Here is a 24194-nt window from a genome sequence, read left to right as displayed (position 1 = left end):
GGACGACATCTCCAACTGATAAGCAAAGGTGGCTGGTGAGAGCAGAAAGGCACCAGGGTGGTGGAAATCGCTGCTACACCGAGGCATGACACCCTGACCAGGTCATGCAGATTGCCCTAAAAGTGGCACACCATCCAGTTTCATTAGAGTGGGACCCAAAGATACATCCCCAGTACTGGCCAAAGCCACCTAGTGCTCAGACTGAGTCCCAGATGTGATGGTGACTCCTGCCAGTCTTTGACAGTGGTTACTCTTTAGATGGCGGTCTCTAAAATGTCAAAAGACTTGGACTGAAAATGATAGTGTGCTTGTATAGAGATATAAAATGTAATTACTTTTTTTTTTTTTAAGAAGTGCTCACAGTTTTAGCTGATAGCAGTATTTTATTTTTATACTCCAAGCAAGTCCCTGAGGCCCAGAAGGTTCTGGAAATTACACAGAGTACAAAACGGTGACTTTGCTGTAGAGCCATGAGTGCAATTGGGACTGTCTAAATGAGATCCTTAACTAGGGATTGTTTCTCCCAAGTAGATAGCTTTTTTTTTTTTTTTTTTTTTTTTTTTTCATAGAATACCCATCACTTTTCTTGTGAAACTGTTTCTGGCTAGTGTCTACTAATTACAGGTATTTTATTTTCTAGAGTTTCACTTTAATAAATTAATTCCTTTTCAGTTTAATGCAGAAGTTGAAATTCTTCAGTTGTAAAGGCTATATTTGATATCTTCATAAATGATTATTCTCTGTGTATAAGTAACTCCATGATAAATAGTTTGGTTAAAATGATGTCTAAAAATATGTGCATTTGTTTTTTAATACCTCTCTTACTGGCTATGTACAGTATGGTTGGAGTCTGGAATACAGTTTTCTGTTGAAGGTGCCTGTATTCATTTCCTAGAGCTACTGTAACAAAATACCATAAATTAGGTGGTTCGAAACAGCATAAACTTAGTCTCTCACAGTTCAGGTGGGAAATCCAAACCTGAGGTGTTGAAAGACCGTACTTCCTCCGAAGCCTCGAGGGAGGATCATTCTTTGGCATTCTGTGGCTTGGGGAAGCATGGCTTTGATCTCTGCCTCCATCTTCACACGGTGTTCCCCCTGTGTCTCTGTGTCTTCTCTCCCTTTGTAAGGACACCAGTCATATTGAATTAAAGGGCCTACCCCACTCGGGTCTGACCTCATTTTAACTAATGACTTCTTCGATGACCCTACCTCCAAAGGTTATAATCTGAAGTCGTGGGGGTTAGAACTTTAACATATCTTTTTAGGTGACCTATTTCAGCCTGTAATGGTGCCTAAGGCTGATTGTCTTGTTTTCTTTTAGAGGTAATAATGGCTTTTTAAATAGGGTTATTTAGATTTCAGTGAGATGGATTTATCAGATCATCAACACCTCTATAAAAGATAGTGGAAATAGTCTTTCCATGGGTGATGAGTGGCAGTCAATCTCTAAAATTGATGCAGTGCAAGAAATATTTAAGGATCAATTCTGAAAGGCACTGTCATATGTATTGGAGATATAAGACTTGATAAGACATGGTTCTTTTCTAAGAGAAGTTACAGTTCACTGACATAATTCCCAGCTTCACTCCCAAAATAAACCTAAATGAAGTATCATTGATGGAACTATCTTTAGATTTTTTATTTGCAAGTGTAAGTAGCTAAATCATTTCAAGAATATCAAGAATTAATGTAGGAATCATTTTTCTATATAATTGTGATCCCTGGCGCATCCATTTTCACGTTCCAGCAAGTGCTCTCGTTCTTAGAATATGTGGTTTACGATTTCCCCAAGTTTTAGCATCATTGTACCCTGTCTTTATGCTTTATATATATGATGGCTGTGGGCCCCTTTCTTGGTGAGTCTCCGAAGATCAAATCTTTGCATTCGTAACTAGAACCAAGAGTAAATTAGTTTTATTTTATGCTTAATAAAGGTGACCGCTAAAAATCTCAATCTTCCAAAGCAGCTGGTCTTCAAAGACAAAACTATGTGGCTCTCTGCTAGCCCACTGTAGTTTACAGTTTAAACTATGTGTTGTATGGTTATCTCCAGAGTTCACTGTGCCTCGCACTCATGTCCATGAAAAGATAGAAAAGGAGCTAAAGATACTTTACCAGTTTTTTGATTGGGAAACTCCTCTTGAGAGACTGTTTAAGATCCTTGAAGACGGGGCGCCTGGGTGGCTCAGTGGGTTAAGCCGCTGCCTTCGGCTCAGGTCATGATCTCAGGATCCTGGGATCGAGTCCCGCATCGGGCTCTCTGCTCAGCAGGGAGCCTGCTTCCCTCTCTCTCTCTCTCTCTCTCTCTCTCTCTGCCTGCCTCTCCGTCTACTTGTGATCTCTCTCTGTCAAAAAAATAAATAAAATCTTTAAAAAAAAAAAAAAAAAAAAAGATCCTTGAAGACATTTCACTGAGTCAGAGGATGATTGTGATTTTACCTGAGAATTCTAGTCTCAGTCCAGAATTCTTTCAAGCCATATACATGTATTTTGGTGGAGAGGCATATCTTTAATAATAGTTAAAAGTTCTTTTTCAGACTAACAGAAAACTCTATGATTTCCATTCTGTTGTTAAATTGACATTAGTGACCAGCTCATTCTGATCCCATAATGCATAATGGGATTGTATTATCAGATGAATGGATTTTTAATTTACAATGCCTGGATTAGGTTAATCTTGCTAACAGTATTGTTCTTACAGATAATGGGAGCATAAACTATGGGCATCCACCCTGGAATATAGTCTTGTTCTCCTGGTTGCCATTCTTCCAAGAAAAATACACAGAGTCTATGGAAGGTCAAGAGACCCAGTACTACCGTGTTCAGGGAAGAGGGTTGAATAGATTTCATTTGAAAATAGGTTAGAAACTTAGATTCCATTATTCTGCAGAAATGAATGTGGGATCAAGGAAAGGAGGTAGGAGAAACATAGTAAAGAGAGAAGGAGAAGGGAGCTAGCATTTGATTCTCAACTAGGGTAGGTTATTTAAAGATTTTAGTCTTTTAAATGGCTAGTCCCAAATCTTGGTGTATTTTTAATATGCCAGGTCTCCAAACCTTAATATCTGTTAGGCATACATGAAAGAAAGTGGTTTTCTTATATTGGTATTTTTACTGAGTCCCTGAGTCCTAATTTGCAAATGAGCTTATTATAGAAAATTCTGACTTCTTATTAGGAAATCCTCTAATGGCAGTGGTGTTAGATATCTGAAGAATCTTTATATGTTTTTTATGAATTCATTTTATGTCCCATTCCCTAGGTTTTTATGAGTTGCAAGGCCTCATTATGCTTTCTCTGAATGTATTTGTTTTTGAAAAACTTAGTTTAGGGGCTCCTGGGTGCTCAGTCGGTTAAGGGTCCTGGGATGGAGTCCCACATCAGGCTCCTTGCTCAGTGGGGAGCCTGCTTCTCCTTCTCCCTCTGCAGCTCCCTCTGCTTGTACTCTCTTGTTCTCTCTCTCTGACAAATAAATAAATCTTTTTTTAAAAATGAAAGAAAATTCTACCTTGAGTCAGAAAATAAGGTCATAGTAGAAATTGGATATTGTTCCCACCTGCTTTCCTGGTCTGAGAATAATCATGATTTCTGTCTTAAAGCACAGACTCCTACCCCACAAAATCTTTCTGTTGTCATTTGTTGGACTCTTCCAACCTAAAGTTAAAATCAATTCTCTACTTGATTTAAAGTGGCTTATTTTTTCTGAAGTCTGTCAAATCTATAGGTACCAAGATATTTGTGTTTATTCTGCAGCCATGTTACAATTTTTTTACTTTCTTCTGTGCAACATCTTTTGTATCTACAGGCAGCAGGAAAGGATAAATTCACAAAGGGAAGAGATAGAAAGACAACGGAAAATGTTAGCAAAGCGGAAACCTCCTGCCATGGGACAGGCCCCTCCAGCAACCAACGAGCAGAAACAGAGGAAAAGCAAGACCAACGGAGCTGAAAATGAAACGTATGTTCTTTATTCACATGAGCTGTGAGATACCACACTCTTCCCCCAAAATACTGATGTCCCGTTGAGTGCCACTGGACAAAATGAAAAGTTATGGGGATTTCTAGAGCATTAGCTTTCTTTTTAGTTACATTAATGGATTTACTCAACAATTTATATATAAAAACCATGGAAAATTAATTTATTTTCTTAGTTCTGATCTTACTTAGGTATTTTTGATTGAGGAGGAGAAATAATGTCACTTAACTTGTCATCATGGTCTTTGGCCACTCTTGTAACAAATGTGATGTCATCGTGGTAGTCAAATGAGAATAGTTGCTTCTGTGCGATTTGGGTTTTGGTACATTGGTACCATCTTGTGGGGATTACCTGTATTATTACTTATTAATTAAACATTACTTATTTAAAATATGTCTTTTGCCTTTATATTTTTATATCAGTTCTCAAAAACATATTAAGCCATAATCCACCTCAAGTATAATAATATTTGAATTGCACCATTGTTAGAAGCCCATGATACTCCATTGCAGTGAGAAAGATGGCTTAACGCCAGTACTCACTTCATACATACCCAGTGTGTTGGGAAGCCTTTTCCTTGACATTCATTTAATAAATCTGTGTTAAGTGCTTACAGTTGGCCCCGTTCTGGAAGCTGGGCATACAGAGCCAAAGGATACAGCCCTGGCCTTAGGAGCTTCATGGTTTATTTAGGGGAAATGAACAGATGAATAAACTAATAATTACATTGAGTATAGTGATAAGAATACAGTGAATAAGCTTGGAAACATCTTCATTCTTTAAATAAATATTTTAAAACTAGATTCTAAAATTTAAAATACTTCCCTTCAGAAAGTCCAAGTAGGAGCCCAAATTTAAAAGTTTCTGGGCAAGTGTTGTACACATTAATCTGATCATTGTCTTGTTTTGCTGTCATTCCTATATTCATTTTGTGGAGGGACTCCCCCTCCAGTATTACTTGAAAATTGTCAGATGCTTGTGCATAAGACCATTGGCTTAGAAGTAATAGAAGGCGAAGCCTGTTTCCTAGCCATAGAACAATAATTAGAATTCAGTCCAGGCCAGTAGTGTGTCAGTAAGCAGTTGCCATCTGGAGTCCTGTGTCAGATCCAAGCTGGAAGGCTTTCAGTCCAGTTTTTAATTAGAGTATCTGTGACTTGGCTCATTCCTTTGGCCAAAAGCCAAAAACATTCCTCTGGAGCCTGAGACTGAGTCACATTATCATTCCTGGTATTGAACCTATTTCAGGCGGGGAGAGTCCCTAGCTGTGATTTTTCATTGCTCCCTTTTTTTTTTTTTTTTTTCTTCATTGCTCCCTTTTTTACTGACGGGATATGGATTAATGGATGTACGTATGTCTGCCACCATGAAGAGACGGGTGTAACAGCCCTAGTGGATACATTTCTTTTTGTTATTCTTCTTATATTGTTTTAGTCAGACCTCAAGACTGTTTTGTGGCCCTAACTGGTTAATAGCATAGCTGTTTCTTCTTTCTCCTGCAGTTTAGGATATATCTAAATAGTGGCGTCTGAAACTCTGAAGTACGTGTGTACTTCTAGAGCGTGAAGAGAGTGAAGTTGAAGGAGTAAGCTGTCACTTCTTAAGTGCTCATTCTTAAGATGTAAGGGTGCGATCGGGGTAAATGGAACACAGAATTAGTGCTTGCCCATCAGGTCAGCCCTTCGGGAATTGTGTTTAAATACCTTTTCACAATTGATGGAGTATTTTACCTTCTCATTTAATAGGCACAGCAGCTTTGTTAGAGAGGGACCATTGTTTGCTGCATTTTTAAAAACTAAGACTTAAGTTAAAGTTGATTGTTCAGGGTCACATGGCCAGTGGCCTGAGTGGCACTTTGGACCCTAGACCTCGGACTCCAAATCCTGGACTCTTCCACTATGTCATTCTTCTTATTATTATAGTAGCACTGTCTAAGAGTTATCAGAAATAGTAAAATCCATTGGCTTATTATTTTCCCTCCAGGAAAAAAAACAAAACCTAAGCATATAATTTTTGGCAGCCTTTCCCAATGGATTTTCATGAGATTGTGTGGACGAAACTCATTTCATAAATAACGTAAAAATATAGCTTATTTATTCTCATTTTTTACAAATTAGTCTTCTGGATTTGTAGTCCTTCGTGTCATATCTGATAAATCACAGAAGTTTTCTCCTGTCAAGGGATTGCAAGATAATCTTTTAGTTATTTTAATAGACTGGATATACCTTACAAGATGCCTTGGTATTTCTAATAGGCACGTTATGATTTTAAATAATTTACTGGGATTTCTACCATTATCTTCCAGGTTAACATTAGCAGAATACCATGAACAAGAAGAAATCTTCAAACTCAGATTAGGTCATCTTAAAAAGGTAAGTGTAATGAGAAAAATATTTCTGGAGAAATTAGTTTACATGTGGTATTGGGGCAGATGGCACGGTTTGACATACCTGCAGAAATTTTGAGTAGTAATGCTCACTGTCACATCTTGTAATTTTTTTTAAGATTTTATTTATTTATTAGTTTTAATGAGAGAGAGAGAGAACCTCAAGCAGACTCCCTGCTGAACATAGAACCAGACTCACGGCTCAATCTCAGGATCCTGAGACCATGACCTGAGCCGAAATCAAGAGGCGGAGGCTCAACAGGCTAAGCCCCTCTTATATTTCTTTTTCTTTACTTTTTTTTTTTTTAAGATTTTATTTTATTTATTTATTTTTTTGACAGAGAGAGGCATCCCACCCCTCTTGTATTTCTAATGATGGAATGTCTTTCAGGTTTTAGTCAACCCCAGCCATCCAATGGGAGCACTTTTTCTGCCAATGATGTACCAATAGATAATTCTGGATATGTCATAAAACTTCATAAGTCGGGGCGCCTGGTGACTCATTGGGTTAAGCCTCTTCCTTCGGCGCAGGTCATGATCTCAGGGTCCTGGGATCAAGTCCCACGTCGGGCTGTCTGGGTCCTGGGATCAAGTCCCACATTGGGCTCTCTGCTCCGCAGGGAGCCTGCTTCCCCCTCTCTCTCTGCTTGCTTCTCTGCCTACTTGTGATTTCTCTGTCAGATAAATAAGTAAATAAATGATATCTTTAAAAACAAAACAAAACAGGGCGCCTGGCTGGCTCAGTGGGTGAAGCCTCTGCCTTCGGCTCAGGTCATGATCTCAGGGTCCTGGGATCAAGTCCCGCATCGGGCTCTGCTTGGCAGGGAGCTTGCTTCCTCTTCTCTCTCTCTGCCTGCCTCTCTGCCTACTTGTGATCTCTCTCTGTGTCAAATAAAGAAATACTTAAAAAAAAAAAAAAAACCAACAACTTCATAAGTAGTTCTCCTTATGGTAAAAGTTAAATACATAATACAAGTGGTTCAGATTTGATACGAAAACTCTTAGAATACTTTATATTTTTATTTTAAAAATAATTTATTTGAGAGAAAGAGTTCATGTGTGCATAGAAGAGAGAGAGAGAGCACGCGCACATGCATATGGCGGGGGAGGGGAAAGGAGAGGGAGAAGCAGGATCCCCACTCAGTACGGAGCCTGGGATCATGTCCTGAGCTGAAGGCAGCCACTTAACCAACTGAGCCACCCAGCTACCCAAAAACTCCCAGGATATTTTAAATCACATGGTAGCTCTTATCTCGTGCCTAAACTGGCTAAGAAGAGAAGGTCTTGTACAAGCTATATTGTAACACAATGGCACCCACATAAAAATTGTTATTGACAGTGTTCGTAGAAGCATCTTGGCTATAGATTGGGCGTCTCCTAAGTTTAACAACCCATACATTTTTGGTAGATGCTGCTTGCAGTGATGATGGTCAATAAGCATTTAATAAACTGCTGTTGGTGTGTGTTTGCTTTTCCTACTGGGTTCTCAGAGATTATTAAATCAGTGGAACTTAAGGCACCAAGCATGATCCATACTTATAAAGCAGAACCAGTTAGAGAATCTGATTTTTGTTTAAAAAAAAAAATTATGTGCCTGTATGTAAATACAGAGAACATTTCTGGACATTTACACAAGACTTAAAACAGCAGTTACATCTGAGGAATGGGCGTGATGGAGAGGAGGGATCAGGGGAGCAGAAGGCTTTATTTCTTACTTGTACTCCTTTGTATGGTTTGAATTTTATTTATTATTTGCTGTGGGCTTGTTTTTTATGATTAAATTTCTAGTTCTTAAAAAAATCTTTTTCAGTTCAAAAAAACCGTCTTCCTTTCGTCTTTCAAAAGAGAAATGTCTGCTGTTTTTGAAATGAGATTCTGAAAATGTAGTGTCCTGTGTTCTGAGCTATTTCTTTCCTTTTCACTTTAGGAAGAAGCAGAGATCCAGGCAGAGCTGGAAAGGCTAGAAAGGGTTAGAAATCTACATATCAGGGAACTAAAAAGGATACATAATGAAGATAATTCACAGTAAGCAACTTGGGGGTATGTTGGGTTGGAGACTGCGGAACACTTTCTGACATGAGTGGTCAAGAATGGTGTTTCTGTTTACTATAAATTGGGTGAATGATTCCATGATGTATTTAGCTCTGTTGCAAGATACAATACAGGTTTGTGAACACAACTATGATTTGCTTTAATTTAAATATATGTAAATATATTAGATCTATATGTTACTATCTGTACATGTATTACAGCACTTTTACCCAAGTAGAGGTCACTGAAACAATACAGCTTCGCATTTGTAAGTGGCTGGGATACACTCTGTGTTCAGATTCTTGGCGAGCTTTGCTAAATGGAAGCATGGGTGACAGTGTGGTGTCATGGAATGGTACTGTGTTAAGATGGCAGTGGTTTTGTTTGTTTGTTTGTTTTTAAGATTTTATTTATTTATTTGACAGATACAGCGAGAGAGGGAACACAAACGGGGAGTGGGAAAGGGAGAAACAGGCTTCCCGCTGAGCAGGGAGCCTGATGGGGGCTCGATCCCAGGACCCTGGGATCATGATGTGAGCTGAAGGCATTCTTAATACCTGAGCCATCCGGGCACCCCAAGGTGGCACTGGTTTTGGAAAGACCTTTAAGGGCCATTTGGGTGTTGGAATTTTAAACAAGACTCTCTCAAGTTCAGCACATTAACTGTAGATGAATGCCCACCTTTGTTTGTAAGTCATTTAAAGGATTGCAGCTGAAAAGTAGATTAAAGTGGGAAGTAGCTTCGGTCCATAAGCTGTTCCTTCCCATGTTTTTCTGACTCTGAAACATGATTTTTTTGGACGTAGCCGTAGCTCGTGTATTTTTGTTTGGCCATTGTGTGCCGTGGACTTTTCTTTCTGTGAAAGTTCCCGTGACTGAGCTATCTGTGTGTCAGGCACGGTGCCACGTGCCCGATGCTGTCAGCTCATCTTGGCAGTAGCGCAGTGAACGTCAGTCAGCCTGACCAGGGCCCCGTAACTGTTTGACCAAACAGCGCCAGAGCTGAGCACCGCACGATCGTGTCGCCTCTTCTCTGCAGGCACGTCAGTGTCTCAAAATGAAAATAATTTCAGGATTAATAGTGGGGCTGTTTAAGATCCAGAATTAGGTAGAAATATTTGTGAAGTTTTTTTTTTTTGCCAGTGTCTTATTGTTAGAAAACAACACAAGGTGGAATCCTCGGTGGGTGGGTGGGTGGTGACGGTTCTATCATGAAACGGTCTTAAAAAGAGAACATGAGTGCATATAGAACATGGGACATCCTTAATAATCAAATCCACTTTTAAGGCCATGTGAAATATCTTGGAACTTTTTTGTATTAGTTTTGGAATGGTGGGAACATGTGGCTCTTGAGGACTTTGGAGGAAGTGAATAGCACGGTGCAAAAATCCCTGGTCTGGTGGAGTCTGCACCCCCTCACCGTACAGCAAGTGGTTAGCGATGGTCGTTGTACAGTTCCCTTTCGGAAAGGGAGGAAGGTCAGCAACGTTCACAGGTCCACTTGTGGCTACGCTGAGCCTAGCAGTTCTGCCTTACGGCTTTACAGCCAGTGCTGTCCGTTGTCATTAGGCGGTCTCCTTGAACCGTAGAGCTTCCTATTCACAGCTTGCTGTATCGGTGTTAGACCAAACTATCAGCGGCAGCTGTAATCATGTGTATAGCGTGTGAGAAATTCTGGGAATTTCGTTAGTATGGAAGGTCGTGGATTCCTCAATCTCAGGATGTTCTGTATTCTCTGTTCCCACAGATTTAAAGATCATCCAACGCTAAATGACAGATACTTGTTGTTACATCTTTTGGGTAGAGGGGGTTTCAGTGAAGTTTACAAGGTAAGTCTCAGGATTGAATTCGTAATTATTACCAACTTGGAGAACATGAAGAACAGTGATAATGGTGGGTTGATACTTACTTGTTCAAACTCAGAAATTTGAAGCACCTGTATCTTGAGAAGAACTGCTTCCAGTAAAATTAAGTAACTACGGCAGGATACAGTAGTTTTGCCCTGTTTTCCGGTTTGAAAAATAAAAAGGAAAGAAAAACACTCCTTTCTGGGTAGTGAAATTGTGGTGATTTTTATTCTAGTTCTGTACTTCTGCCTCACATTTGTTAGAAATAAGTATGTGTTACTTTTATTCTTTTTTTTTTTTTTTAAGATTTTATTTATTTATATGACAGAGACACAGTGAGAGAGGGAACACAAGCGAGGGGAGTGGGAGAGGGAAAGCAGGCTTCCCGTGGAGCAGGGAGCCTGATGCGGGGCTTGATCCCAGGACCCTGGGATCATGACCTGAGCTGAAGACAGATGCTTAACCATCTAAACCACCCAGGCGCCCCTACTTTTATTCTTAAAATTTTTTTTAACAAAATAGATGTGTTAAAGTTAATTCTTACTTGAAAACTGGCTTTTTGTTTTTTAAAATGTTCTCATCTTCTACGTCCAAGTGTTTAGTAGCTCTGGTGTTCAAAGGAGTATCCTGGTTTCAGCCAGGCCGGTGACGTTCAGACCACCGTGCCTCCAGCTGGTTTGTCTAAATGATGAATTCAGCTGGTTTTCAGGATAGCTGCAGATCCAGTAACATGTTCACGAGTCACCACCTCCTTTAGCTTCTAGGTGTTTCTGGCACCAGGCTTTTACATGCAGAATCCGTTTATTAAATGGTCTTTACTGCATGGCCCTGCGAAGTCCCTCTTCATGCAGTTCGGCCTTCACTGTTGGGCTTTATGTTATGCCCTATGAATTTATATATGGGAAATCTTTTGGACAAAATAATTAGTTTTCATTTTAGATAAAAACAGTAAAAACTAGTTCTGTCTTCCACCTTTTTTTTTTTTTGTTTTGTTTTAAAAGATTGTATTTATTTATTTGAGAGAGAGAGAGAGCACAAGCAGAGACAGAGGCATTGGAAGAAGCAGGCTCCCCGCTTTGCAGGGAGCCCAATGCCTGGCTTAATCCCACGCCCCTGGGATCATGACCTGAGCCGAAGGCAGACTCACTGAGCCACGCAGGCGCCCTTACCCCCACTTTTTTATTGTTACAAAAAATAACTATATTTTCCAAAACCGATAGTGCCTCGTGTGGGGGTGTGTGTGTATATATTTTTTTAAATTGAAGTCTAGTTGGCAGATGATGTTTTATTAGTTTTAGGTGTACAATATAATGATTTGACGGTTTTCCTTTTTTTTTTTTTTTTAAGATTTTATTTATTTATTTGAAACCGAGAGAGAGAGATCACAAGTATGCAGAGAGGCAGGCATAGAGAGAGAGAAGAGAAAGCAGGCTCCCCACCGAGCAGAGAGCCCGATGCGGGCCTCGATCCCAGGACCCTGAGATCATGACCTGAGCCGAAGGCAGAGGCTTAACCCACTGAGCCACGCAGGCGCCCGGTTTTCCTTTTTTTAATGTTAATTTTTTACTGTGGGGATATATTCATAAAATTTGCCATTTTAGCCATTCTAAGTATACAGTTCATTTGCATTAAGTATATTCATAATGTGCAAGTACCTTCACTATCTACTTCCAGAACTAGGATATTATTCTTAATGTACTATTGGGCTTGATTTTCTAGTGTATCATGTTTTGTTATCTGTTTGTAAGTGGGACTTGCCCATAGTTGTCTTTCGTGTATAAGCAGCATTTTCTAGCTTCTGTGCTCTAGTTTTCCAGGATAAGTTGTTCCTATGTATATAACCACCACCACCCCCGCCGCCCAATGCCCTGGAATGCATGACAGGAATGTTGGCCCCTTGAAAGTTAGAGCAGACTCAGTCCCATGGGTGCATGTCATTGTACAGGAAAACTTTCCGACCACCTTTTTAGTTCCTTCTGCAAATACTGATTTACGTATATTTTCTCCCCCTTCTCAAGTCTCTTTTGATAATTTAATTTTTCTGCAACATCTTCTGCTTCACCTCAAATTTAAAAATACCATCCATACCTTTATGAAACGTTTATTTTTATATCCCAACTGATAGGTCAGAGAGGTTAGTCAGTGTTTTTTTTCTTCCCTCTAAGAATGAACTTTTTATTTTGTTGATCAAGTCTACTGTTTAATTTGGGTTTTTCTTTTCATTAACTTTTACTTTTAGTCTTTCCTTCCTTTTGCTTCCTTTGTTTTTGTTTTCATTCTTGAATCATAGTTTTTTATTTTTGATAATTTTATTCAATTGTAAAAAAAAAAAAACACCAAAATTTACCATCATTAACCATTTTTTTAAAACAGTTGAGTATTGTTAGGTATGTTTATGTTGTTGTGAAACAGATCTCCAGAACTTTCTCATCTTAGAAAACTGAAACTTTGCCCATTAATCAGTAGTTTGCTCTTGCCAGCCACTGTTCTGCTTTCCATTTCTGCGAATTAGACTACTTTCAGATACCTCTATAAGTGAAATCACAGTATTTGTCTTCTTGTGGGTGCCTCAGTTCACTTAGCAGAATGTTCTCAGAGTTCATCCATGTTGAAGCATGTGATAGGATTTCCTTCTTTTAAGGGTGAATAATATTCCATTGTATGCACGTACTTCCTTTTCTTTATCCGTTTATCTGGCAGTGGACATTGGGGCTGCTGCTGCTGCTTGTGTGTCATAAATAGCACTGCTTTGAACATGAGTGTGCAGATAGCTCTTGGAGACCTTGCTTTTAATTCTTTTGGCTGTAAACCCAGAAGTGAGACAACTCCTTTTTTAAAGCATCAAAATTTATTGTTGGTGCTTCTCAGTTGCCCATCAGTGATTTCTTCATCCTACTTTTCCCCTAGTGTGTTCCTTAAACCCTTTAACATTCCTGAAATTTAGATGGTTCCTCCAGTGTTGTGTACATTCCATATAGTTCTTCTTTTGCTTTTCTCCACTCTCCAGAAGCCCTTCTTAAAATCAGTGCTGGATCACAATGTCTTGGATTCAGAAATATGGTGTGGTAGGTGGAGAGAAAGACACTTGCAGTATCGTTAGTGCTCATTAATTTGGTGCTATTTGATCTGGCTTTTGAGGCTTGAAATCATTCTCTGCTGTGAAGCCAAGATGGTGTACAAGTTTGCAGCCGGACTTCAGGGTCTGTAAGAATTTTCATTTCTGTGAAATAAGATAATTCTATTTGAACTGTATGGTTTTTGTATTTTAAAAACTACTGGTTTAAATTTAGTATAAATTGGAAGTTTCTTTTATGAGCAGCCCTCTCTTGCATTTAGTGCTTTCCCAGAGGTAGCATACATTTTAAAAGGTCTGCTGAACAGTAACCATCACTATTCATGGACTCTGCCTCTGCCTCTTACCTTCATCTGTTCTACAGTTGCGGAAACTGGCAGATGGTGGTAATAGTGTTGGAACTGAAGTATTAAGTTTCTCATCTGAACTTTAAAAACTAAGAAAAACTTCATTTCAAAGGAATTCCTCAGTAAATTCTTCTGTATAATAGAAATTTCCTATTATATTAAAATACCACTCACTTTATCAAATTGTGATTTACACCCAGCATCCTCAAAAACCCACCTGTTTCCCTTCTTCCCTCTGTGATACAGCACTACCTGCTGGCGGAGGACTTGCCAGCAGTGGCGGTCTTTGGGGAAAGTCTGTCCCTTTCTTAGGACATTGCCAGAGGAGTGACCTGGTGTGACTAACTTCAGACATTGTTGGGATCAAAAACTGCTTTTTATTTACCCATCATATATGGCTAGGGCTGTTTTTTTGTTTCTGTCCCTGTTTGTGTTTTAATAAACACAGTATAACAAATGATGAGGTTATTTTTCTAAACAAGCACAGTGAAAAGGTGTATCTGGAGGGGTTATTTCTCACGGAACAGGTAGTGTGTGTTCCCAGCATTTCAAAAGCGGCAGGACTTGCTAGGGAAGCATGCCAAGTCCCAGTGTCAGCAGAGGGGTGAGGTACAGCCCCGGGGAGCAGGTCCCAGAGAGGGCAGATGGCTGATGTCCACCGAGAAGACTGTTTGGAAGGGACTGGTAAGGCACGGGCTGGCTTGCTGTTTGTGGTGTGTGCTCAGTTGTTTTCTAAGCCCCTTGGTGCCAGTGCGTCTGGAGACTTCTGAATTATCTGATCACAAGTTTTCGGAAGATGGCTGTAACTCTGAAACAAGTACACGATAATGTTGTCATCCACGGCCGTTTGTATTTAATAATGCATTTTGGGTTTTGAGTACATCCATGTGTTAAATAGAAGCCTCAAATCTGTTACTTGCCTGTAATTCTTGTTAGCTTTTATCCAGAATATAACGTATTCCTTTTCTTTGTAGGCATTTGATCTAACAGAACAAAGATATGTAGCTGTGAAAATTCACCAGTTAAATAAAAACTGGAGAGATGAGAAAAAGGAGAATTACCACAAGTAAGTGACGCCAGAGTGTCTGATTTGTCAGAATTCAGTAGCGTGGCGGCTGCAGTGTGAGCCCCGTGTTAACAGCGGTGTGTGCATTGCTGGGGTGGTGTCCTTAGGAGAGTGAGCAACTGTTCCAGCTCACTGATGAGCACACTGAAACTTAATGGAATGCAAGTAATAGTTAAGAAAAGGCTGAGCTGGTATTTAAATCTAGACTTCCCTCAATCCAAAACCCATGCTCTTCAACCTCCCTTTCCATTGTGTGTCTAGCATTAGCTACAGTAAACAAGCAAAGCCTCAGAAACCATCTTGCTTGTTTGTAGAGAACAGATGATAATGCTTTGGGGATCCTGGGGAGCTTTGGGCGGGACTTTTTCCGGCTGTTTCAATCATTTCATCATGGAGGAGACAGTGGGGGGGCACCTGGGGTGCTTCAGCGGTACTTATTTGACTCCTTTAGCTCCTCAGTGCTGCGCTCACCTCCCTGTCAGCTTCCCCTCTCAGAATGCTCCGTGTTCAGCATCTTGCTTACTACACTTGCCTGGCTTCGGAAGGCCACTCGTGGCTGTCTGCCGCCATATTGAGGGAGGGTCGGGGAGAGTGACTGCTTTAGAAGGAGTGATTATTACATGTACAGGTGTGAATTTCTTCCATCCACTAATGTCAGGTTTTGCTTGTTTCCCCTGACCCCGAGCTTCAGAACATAGGAATTCATGGCTTATTTCGTTTGGAGGCCAAGCATACCTAATTTGCTTTTAGGATCCCTCCCTGGGCTTAGTATTGTTTCCTCGTTGTATGTACAAGCACTGAGTTAGACGTGCCCTAACCCTGAAGGGAGAAGACAGGCTCCCCGCCCTTTTTTTAGAATTGTATTTATTTGGGGTGCCTGTGTGTCTCAGTTGGTAAGAGACTGCCTTTGGCTCAGGTCATGATCCCAGAGTCCTGGGATCGAGTCCCGCATAGGGCTCCCTGCTTGGCAGGAAGCCTGCTTCTCCCTCTCCAGCTTCCCCTGCTTGTGTTCCCTCTCTCGCTGTCTCTCTCTCTGTGTCAAATAAATAAATAAAAGATTTTAAAAAAAAATCTGTTTGGCAGAGAGAGAGAGAGAGAGTGTGCACAAGCAGGGGGAGTGGCAGGCAGAGAGGAAGCAGACTCCCCGCTGAGCAGGGAGCCCGATGCCAGGCTTCCATCTCAGGACCCTGGGATGGTGACCTGAGCCAAAGGTAGATGCTTTGCCAGCTAAGCCACCCAGGCACCCAAGACAGCCATCTAAGATAAAAACAACCCACCTCCTTTCTGTAAAAGCAGTTTTGGGGGTTTCTTTCTTTCTTTTTTTTTTTTTTCTCAAGCTTTTATTTATTTATTTGACAGTGATCACAAGTAGGCAGAGGCAGACGGAGAGAGAGGAGGAAGCAGGCTCTCTGCAGAGCAGAGACCCGACGTGGGGCTCGATCCCAGGACCCTGCGATCATAACCCAAGCCGAAGGCAGAGGCTTTAACCCACTGAGCCACCCAGGCGCCCCTGGGGTTTTTTTTGTTCTTACAAATAGTCCTTTGGAGAGAAAAATAGCAGTGGTCTTTGACCACTTTGAAGTAGCCTTTTAATTGGATGCTAAAGCTCATTTTTGCGTCCTCACCTGGTTCTTGGGGCACAGACTAAAGCAACTCTTACTACGTCCCTGTTACTTACCAGGGGTGCAGGAGCGCTTCCTCCCCCACGCAGATGGGCAGTGGCGCTCAGCACTGGAGAAGTGGAGGCTCCTGTGACATTAAGGGAAATAGGGCTTAGCAGAGGTACAGGAAAGGGGATGGTGTGTGGTTTATGCGCGGTGCCCTGCTTGTGCGTCTTGCGTGACAGGCAGCGGTCCAGATGCGTCTGAGGAGCAGTTGCATTATTAGAAGTGCATTCCAGTCACTGGTGTGCGGGGACGAACGGCATGCCACAGTGAACGCTGGGAGCACTTCAGAGAAGGAGACCACATGTTGTTGTGACCAGTTAATAAAGGAGAAATGTCCCCGTCATACTGAGATTCTCAGGAGTGTTGGAACTCTGTGTGCTTCTCAGTAGAAATGCTCTTCAGCTCTGCCTGGAGCCCGTTCTCTGTCTTGTGTGTGCACTGAGCCCTTGACTTCGTGAGGGGCCAGCCGTGGTCAACCTTGAGAAAATGGTTCATGGGCTGGGATTGACCCATGCTTTGCCTGGGCTCAGTGTGCAGGTTTTCGGCTTGCCCGAGAAGGAACTCTGTTGAGGAACAGGGCGCTAACTGTAGGGGCTGCTGCCTGCCTTAGGCTTCTGTGGAAGCAAGGGGAGAAGCCAGGACCGTGTGCCTCCGCAGCGCATTTGGCAAGCTGCTCCAGGGGCTGCCGGCTAGGGATCCGGGCTCTGTCTCCCATTCCTCTGCCGGGCGGAATCATAGAGCAAGAGGAGGGGGTTGGTCTCATTTTTCTAAGCTCTTGACTGCTCTAGCTCCAGGCTCGCAGCCGTACCTCACTACCCTTTCGTTTCCTCACCAGAGGTGGGAATCGTGGCACCCAGGCAACTTCTGGGGAGCCGTCTCTGCAGGGGCCATTTCTGAGCCAACAAACATACGGGGGAAGGGCATGCGGGGTTCTGGTGACACTTGAGCTTGGGGAGAGATTCCTAAGCACCTCGGCCTTGCTGTGGAAGAGTTTGCTTGACATGGAATCATACTGGTGAATAGAGGCTGCATAGATAAGTGAATTAGCAAAATGTTATTAACACCTTTGAACTTAAAGAAGGCTTCTATCAAGCACGTAACATTTTAGAGAGTGCTTTAAAAATTTAGTATTAAACTAAAAAGTGTACACTTTGGTGGTGTGATAACATTGTAACATACGAAAATGCTGCTGTTCTTCTGCACAGTAATGCCTTTGATTGCTGTGTTATTGTGGGAGTGACTTCCCAGTCCCATCTGGAATCAAGGCATTTATTTGGGTAAAAAAGAAGGAGGAACTCTAAAAGATAGTTTTGCTTAATTTGGGGTTCTTTCTGAACCTCCTTTCCTCTCCTCCCCCCACAAACAGCAAACTGATTGTTTTACTCTTGCGTTATTAAAGCATTAGTATTACAAGATTTATCTCCCCCAAATAACATATTAAGAACTCCATAGTAGGAAACATTTCCTATAAAGCTATCCACAGAAATAATTATATCTGAAATAGTTTATTTTTATGTATGATAGTCTTCTAATTTTTAGGGTAAAATCATTTTGGAAGTCTATATATCCACTTACAAGAGAGCAAAAAACTAACACGTTATTGGATATGTTTCCTCCAGTTTCTAATTAAAGTTTCTGTATTTGTATTTCATTAACCCCTCGGGTGCTAAATTCAAAGTTGAACATGTGAAGGATGTGGCAGGAGCCACTGGCTTGCCTGATGAGGCCGGAGAAGCGGGCTTAGAGCCTGACAGAGTGACCAGAGATAATACCCTGGTTGACAAGGACTTTGAATGACCCTCCCTTTGGTTTTTAATTTTTACATCCTTTAGTTTCCTCTGTTTTCTGTACCTTGACAGAGAAATTGGTCTCTGCTCTGAAATATACAACAAAATCAAGAAGTTTAAACAGAATGGCAAAGAACTATACACTTCTAGTGTGCTAGCTTGAGAAATGACTGAAATGGTTATCTGGTTGGTCCCTAGCTTTCTAAACTTCGCTTTTGTGAGCAGCATTACCTTAATTTTACTGAATGAAATATCACATGGAATCTTGATATTTGAAAAGGACAGGTGTGATGCTGCTTAGGTGGGGTGGGGGGTGGGGGTCACAGCTGCGTTTGCTCAGTGTCTGCACGGGGGCTCGGGAGGCCTGGAGCTCCAGGAAGCAGCCTTTGAAATGTCCAGTCGCGTGCAGCCCTGGGGAAGCCCAGAGAAGCGACATCACAGAGCTGGGACTCGAGGCCAGATTTCCAGCTCCCAGCATAGTGGGTGTCCTAACAACTGCTCTACCTAAATGCTGGCAAGTCTTTTCTTTTCAGAAAGACATAAAGATGATGAAGTATCAGAAGAAGGAAAAAAAAAAAAAAAGCCAAAAGTGGCAGCTTAAAAAATAAGCTTAGATCAAATACAGTTTTCATCTGGGAAAAACCTGTTTATTACTTTTAGATTCCTTTTCCTCTCTCCTCCTTGCCCTGATTGTTTCCTCAGCTTTTCTTCAGTTGAGTACTTTCATGCATCTTTGTCATATTGTAATATATGTTTCAGAAAACATCAACTTAGTTTTATTTTACCATACTCTGCAAAGTTTCTCTTTTCTGAGTCTTGCCTTATAAGAAAATGCCCCAAGTTAAATGATGCTAGCTTACTTAAAATTTAAAAATTTTCTGTCACTCTTTGCATATAAGAGCAAAATACTTTAAAAATTATTGGTAATTACACTGAATAAACTTATTCTGTAATTCTTTTAAAATTCAATGAATATGTGAGATTATATGGTTTGTTTTTGTTCCTAATCTTACTAAATGATTTTAAATTGGAAAAGCACTAAAAAAAAAGTTAATATGTTTATGTAAGCTCTCATCCCAAGAAAACTGGGATTCAGTGATGTTCTTTTTTCTTTTTTTAAAGATTTGTTTATTTGAGGGAGCGTGCAGGTGTGCACTCGCACACACCCAGACAGGCATATGCTGAGGGGGTGGGGCAGAGAGGGAGAGAGAATCCCAAGCAGACTCCTCACTGTGTGTGGAGCCCAGTGTGAGGCTGGATCTCACTCTCCTGAGATCATGATCTGAGCCGAAATCAAGAGTTGGACACTGAACAGAATGAGTCACCCAAGCATCCCGGGTTCCATAATTTTTTATCAGTTTCACATTAGAAGAAAGTAAAGCTGATAGCCCTTTCATATTATAAGGAGAATTTTAAAACAAATACAAAGTACTGCTAATATCGCCTTATATAATCTGTGATCCTTTTACCTAAGGAGTTTAAATGCCAAAATTGATCTCCTTGTTGTATCCCCAGGATATAAACATTTATAGATATGAATTAATCAGCTTTTGAGGAGAAAGAAAAAGCTCTCTTTATAATTTTTAAAGTTTTGGTATTTGGGTATAAATATTAAACAGGTGAGATAGTGATAGAATGAACTTGAAAGGGATAAAAGGTTGGTAAAAGTCATTCAACAAATATTTGAGCACCTGCTACTTTCTCAACAGCTTGGTAGACACCAGTAGTGAAAATAGGATGAGGAAAGGTATGGGGGCCAGCCAGACCTGAATGCATAGGCAGAAACAAGGAGCAATGAGAGCATATGTAGGCATATCCTTGAAGAGGTCTGAAAGTCCAAAATACAGAAATACAAAATGTTAATTTTCCACTTTGTTTGCAGGCATGCATGTAGGGAATACCGGATTCACAAAGAACTGGATCATCCCAGGATAGTTAAGCTGTATGATTACTTTTCACTGGACACTGACTCGTAAGTGCCGTTCCATTTTAGCTTAGCAGTTGATACTGGTTTCTTGTGGTGTGTTGACTACTCATGGAGTAGAGTTTCAGTCTGGGTCGAGGAAATGCCCTCCGAGGGAACCGGGTGCATTTATTCCTGGGCAGATGAACCTGCGTGAATTCACATTTGGGCCAGCAGTACATCTCTTAGCCACAGGATCCGTGCAGTGGTGTGCTGGTAAATGTTTAACAACCAGCTGGGTGGGGAGGGGAGAGGATGCATTCATAGTATTAGACACATCCTGTGATAATGAACTTCCCAGCATGTCTAGTTTCACACTGAAAAAAATCCAGCTTTATTGAGATATCATTTGAATACCGCATAGTTCAGTCTTTTAAAAATATACAATTCAAGGCTTCTAGTATAGTCACAGATATGTGCAGTCATCGCCATAGTCATTTTTAGAACATGTTCACTACCTCAGAAAGAAACCCCATATCTTTTGCTGTCACTCCCCTAGTTCCCCCTCCTCCGACCTGGCCCCCAGGCCTAAGCAGCCACTAATCATTTTTTTTGTCTCTGTAGATTTCCTATTCTGGACTTTCATGTGAATGACTCATGGTATATAGACTTTTATGACTGGCTTCTTTCATTTAACAAGACGTGTTTTCAAGGTTCATCCTTACTGTAGCATGTATCAATACTTCATTCCGTTTTTGACCAAATATATCCCATTGTATGAATGTACCACCTTTTGTTTGTCCATTCATCCCACCAGTGGCTTAATAACCAGCTCATGAAATGCCTGAAAATTTAACTGTCAGCTCTTGGTAACTGTCACAAGTTGGTGCCAGCTACCTCTGACACGCACCAGTGAGTGTGGCCTGTACAGGAGTCTGCCCCAGCTAGAGATTCTGAGGAACAGTGATGGGCCTTTCAAGGAAGGACACGCAGTGTGATTTTATCATACAACGGGAATGAACGTAGGCAAATGAAGGCATAACCCAGTGCTGCACGTGAAGTAGAGCCTCACAGGCGTGTAGGAGGTTGGAGATGGAAGGGATCTCAGTTCAGCTCTCTCACTGAATAGATGGAAATTTGTGGACCAGGAAAGTTAAAGGACTTGCCTGAGATCTTTAATACTCTTAGGCATTGTTGTATAGTATTACCTGATCTAGGTAAGCTCTGTCACCTTTGGGTTTATCAAGGGGTTTAGAAATACTTGAGCATTTGGGAACGTTTTTTCTGTAGGAGTCTGAACTGAGTGAGGAGAATGTACCTTAGAGTCTGGCCAGCAGGTGTTCCTTTTCGCCTTGCAGGGTGATTCTGGGCGTTTTGGCCTATCCCACACAGCAGCTGTCTCACAGATTCTGTGCCAAGAACTGTCCCACATTTAGAAATGTTTCCAAAAGGGGAGAGACCTTAACTCCCTTTGGAAATGTGAATGATCCCTTCTTCCCCCCTGTTCAGGGATGTTCCCTTTCCAGAAGGGTGACCCTTGAACCTGGCATAGTCAGTGTGTGGTTAGCATGGATGGAGTTTAGATGAGTATCTAGGTAGAGAACAGGTCTCCACAGGGTGGCCTTACCTTTTTGCTTTGAATAAATTTCTTAAATACTAGATAGACTGTCATCCCCCCCCACCCCACCGCCACTACCCCTCAAAATGTAAGTACAAAAAACATCTCAAAAATAAGTATGACTTGGATTATTTGCAGTTTTGAATCATGTATACACTTTTAACTAATCTGAGGAATTGATTTGGTTGTCTGCTATTTTTTAGTTTATTTTGGTCCTCCTATTGTGTGCATGGTGAATTTTCACCATCATTTTATAACATCTTCTGAGAGTTGTTTGGGTGTTAAAGTGAGATTTTATTTTAAGCTTGCACTTGGGTCAAGGAATACATAGACCAAGCATGAGAGTCTATGTCTCAGATCAGAGCGTCTATAAATTTTTGATATTTATCCTTAAATAGTGTGCTAACATGCCCTAGTGTGTTTCATAAGAAACATAAGCTGGTCAGTTCAGGATGGCATAGGACCATGTTTGTCCATCTTCCATTGCGGAGCCTTTTTGAAGGCCTCAAATGGCCTGGGGGCCGTAGTGCTAGTCCCGAGTGTGTTTGCTCTCGGCTCTGCTCCTCACCCTTCCCCTGCTCTGCATCTTAGCTGAGTTGACCCTTGTAGGCTTTTTCCCCCAGGCTCCTGTGTCAGTTGTTGTTCAGCTGGTTTTAGCCCCTGCAGAGACAGAGTTGGTGGCGGGGAGAGAGAGAGACACACACCGCCCCCCGCTGTGATTCCAGCTCAGTTCTGGCTGCACCATCTCCGCCGTCTGGCCGTCTGGCCTTAGGGTGCTGATGGCTTCCTGTCTGGATGATCTCTGGGGTGCCTCACTGGCCAGTTTACCCTCTCAGCTCTTCCATCATCCATGTGATGGGTGCCCTGCATTAAAACCTCTCTGTTTCATTTCCTGACTAGAGCCTGAGTGTTAACACCCACATTGTCACACCTTAGGATAATTTAAAAGGTCTTCATCTCTCAGATTTACTCAAACAATTCAAGAAGGCTTACTTTGGTTTATAATAGCCTTGGAAGATAGACACGTGACCCTTAGTGCTACAAATGGTATATAGTTTTAGATTTGAGTCTCTATGATGTATTGATGTTAAGTGGAGGAAAAAACTCCTACTATGTAATGACACATTTGTTAGAATCACAGACATCGTGCTTTTAAAAGATTTTATTTTTTGACAGAGAGAGTGCACAAGCAGGGGGAGCAGCAGGCAGAGAGAGGGAAGGGGGGAAGCAGGCTCCCTGCAGGGGGGAAGCAGATGTGGGGCTCGATCCTAGGACCCTGGGATCATGACCTGAGCTGAAGGCAGACGCTTAACTGAGCCACCCAGGCACCCTGATACTGTGCTTTTAAAAAGTTCTTTTATACCTTGTGTTTAGCAAGGAGACATTATAGTACAGTATTGTGTCAGACTGCCATACGACATGACCTGTAACCAATTCATGGGACCTGGACAACCGTAGATTCTTTCTTACTGTCAGCAGTCGGGTCATATGAAATGTTTGCTTTGAGACTTGTGTACCTGATCACAGTCTGCTCACTTAGAACTGGAGCACGGCAGGGATATGTGTAGGAGAGCCTTCTGAAAAGATACCTAGCTGACGTACATTACAGTTCTTGTCAGTCTTCGTATAGTCTGGATGTAAGAAGAGGAATGTCCTGGGTGAACTGAGGCACAGCAGATTGCCATGTGGAGGCTGGGAAGGCTGTCCACCAGGGCTCTCCTTCCTGTCAGCCACTCAGTAGCTACTACCGAATAAAGAACAGTGCTTTAAGGAATGAAGAACAGAGCAAGTAGCTAATTACCTGGTTTCCACTGGGGCTGGCTGAAGAAGTCTTAATCTGCTTGTTCTTTCCCACCGTCAAATGTCGGTTTATTTGTCTTTAGGTTTTGTACAGTATTAGAGTACTGTGAGGGCAATGACCTGGACTTCTACCTGAAACAGCACAAATTAATGTCGGAGAAAGAGGCGCGATCCATTATTATGCAGATTGTGAATGCTTTAAAGTACTTAAATGAAATAAAACCTCCCATCATACACTATGACCTCAAACCAGGTATGTCTAACTTTTAGGCGACTGTATTGATGGTTTTTCACTGGTCTTCGAAGTGACTTGAAATTTTACAAAGTCAGAGAATGTGAGGGAGGCTGGAAGCCTCGTCGCGGCTGGCTCTGCCCGGGCAGGTATGGGAAGAGTCCTGGCCCGGCAGTGCTGGGCTGGAGAGGGGGAGTGGGACTAAGTACTCAGGAGAAACAATGCCCTTGTCTTTAGGGCCAGGGCATTTCATGATGTCAGCCCGATTAAGAAAGAACTGCTCTGGCAAGCTCAGCTTTGTTTTTTCCCCATTACTCACACTATGTAGCCGTTCCTCTCCTCCAGGTCTCTTTGGTAAGTGCCCCCAAATGAACGAGTTATTTTGCAAGTCCGTCTCCCATTTCATTAAATCCCAGCAGTCTTTCATCTTTTTGTATGGTTACTATGTAAACTTCAGTAA

At 41.5% G+C, this 24194-nt stretch overlaps 1 protein-coding gene across 3 annotated transcripts in view; it reads left to right on the top strand.

Moving 5' to 3' along the window:
- The window catches only part of LOC111158073 (tousled like kinase 2), a 115690-nt gene that overhangs the window by 79138 nt on the left and 12358 nt on the right, over positions 1-24194 (top strand). For 2 of the 3 annotated variants that reach the window (XM_022519891.1, XM_022519889.1), the window contains exons 11-17: positions 3807-3959; positions 6283-6349; positions 8291-8388; positions 10142-10223; positions 14636-14727; positions 20064-20153; positions 23586-23755. In XM_022519891.1, coding sequence (XP_022375599.1) covers positions 3807-3959; positions 6283-6349; positions 8291-8388; positions 10142-10223; positions 14636-14727; positions 20064-20153; positions 23586-23755 — 752 coding nt within the window. Of the gene's footprint in view, positions 1-3806; positions 3984-6282; positions 6350-8290; positions 8389-10141; positions 10224-14635; positions 14728-20063; positions 20154-23585; positions 23756-24194 lie in introns of all 3 variants that reach the window. The other variant, XM_022519890.1, reaches the window with a different exon arrangement.

This window comes from Enhydra lutris, unplaced genomic scaffold (genome assembly GCF_002288905.1).
Source record: "Enhydra lutris kenyoni isolate GAN:26980312 unplaced genomic scaffold, ASM228890v2 scaffoldscaffold57, whole genome shotgun sequence".
NCBI lineage: Eukaryota > Metazoa > Chordata > Mammalia > Carnivora > Mustelidae > Enhydra > Enhydra lutris.
The sequence above is the reverse complement of the archived record's forward strand: the minus strand, read 5'-3'. Positions and strand labels throughout refer to the sequence as shown.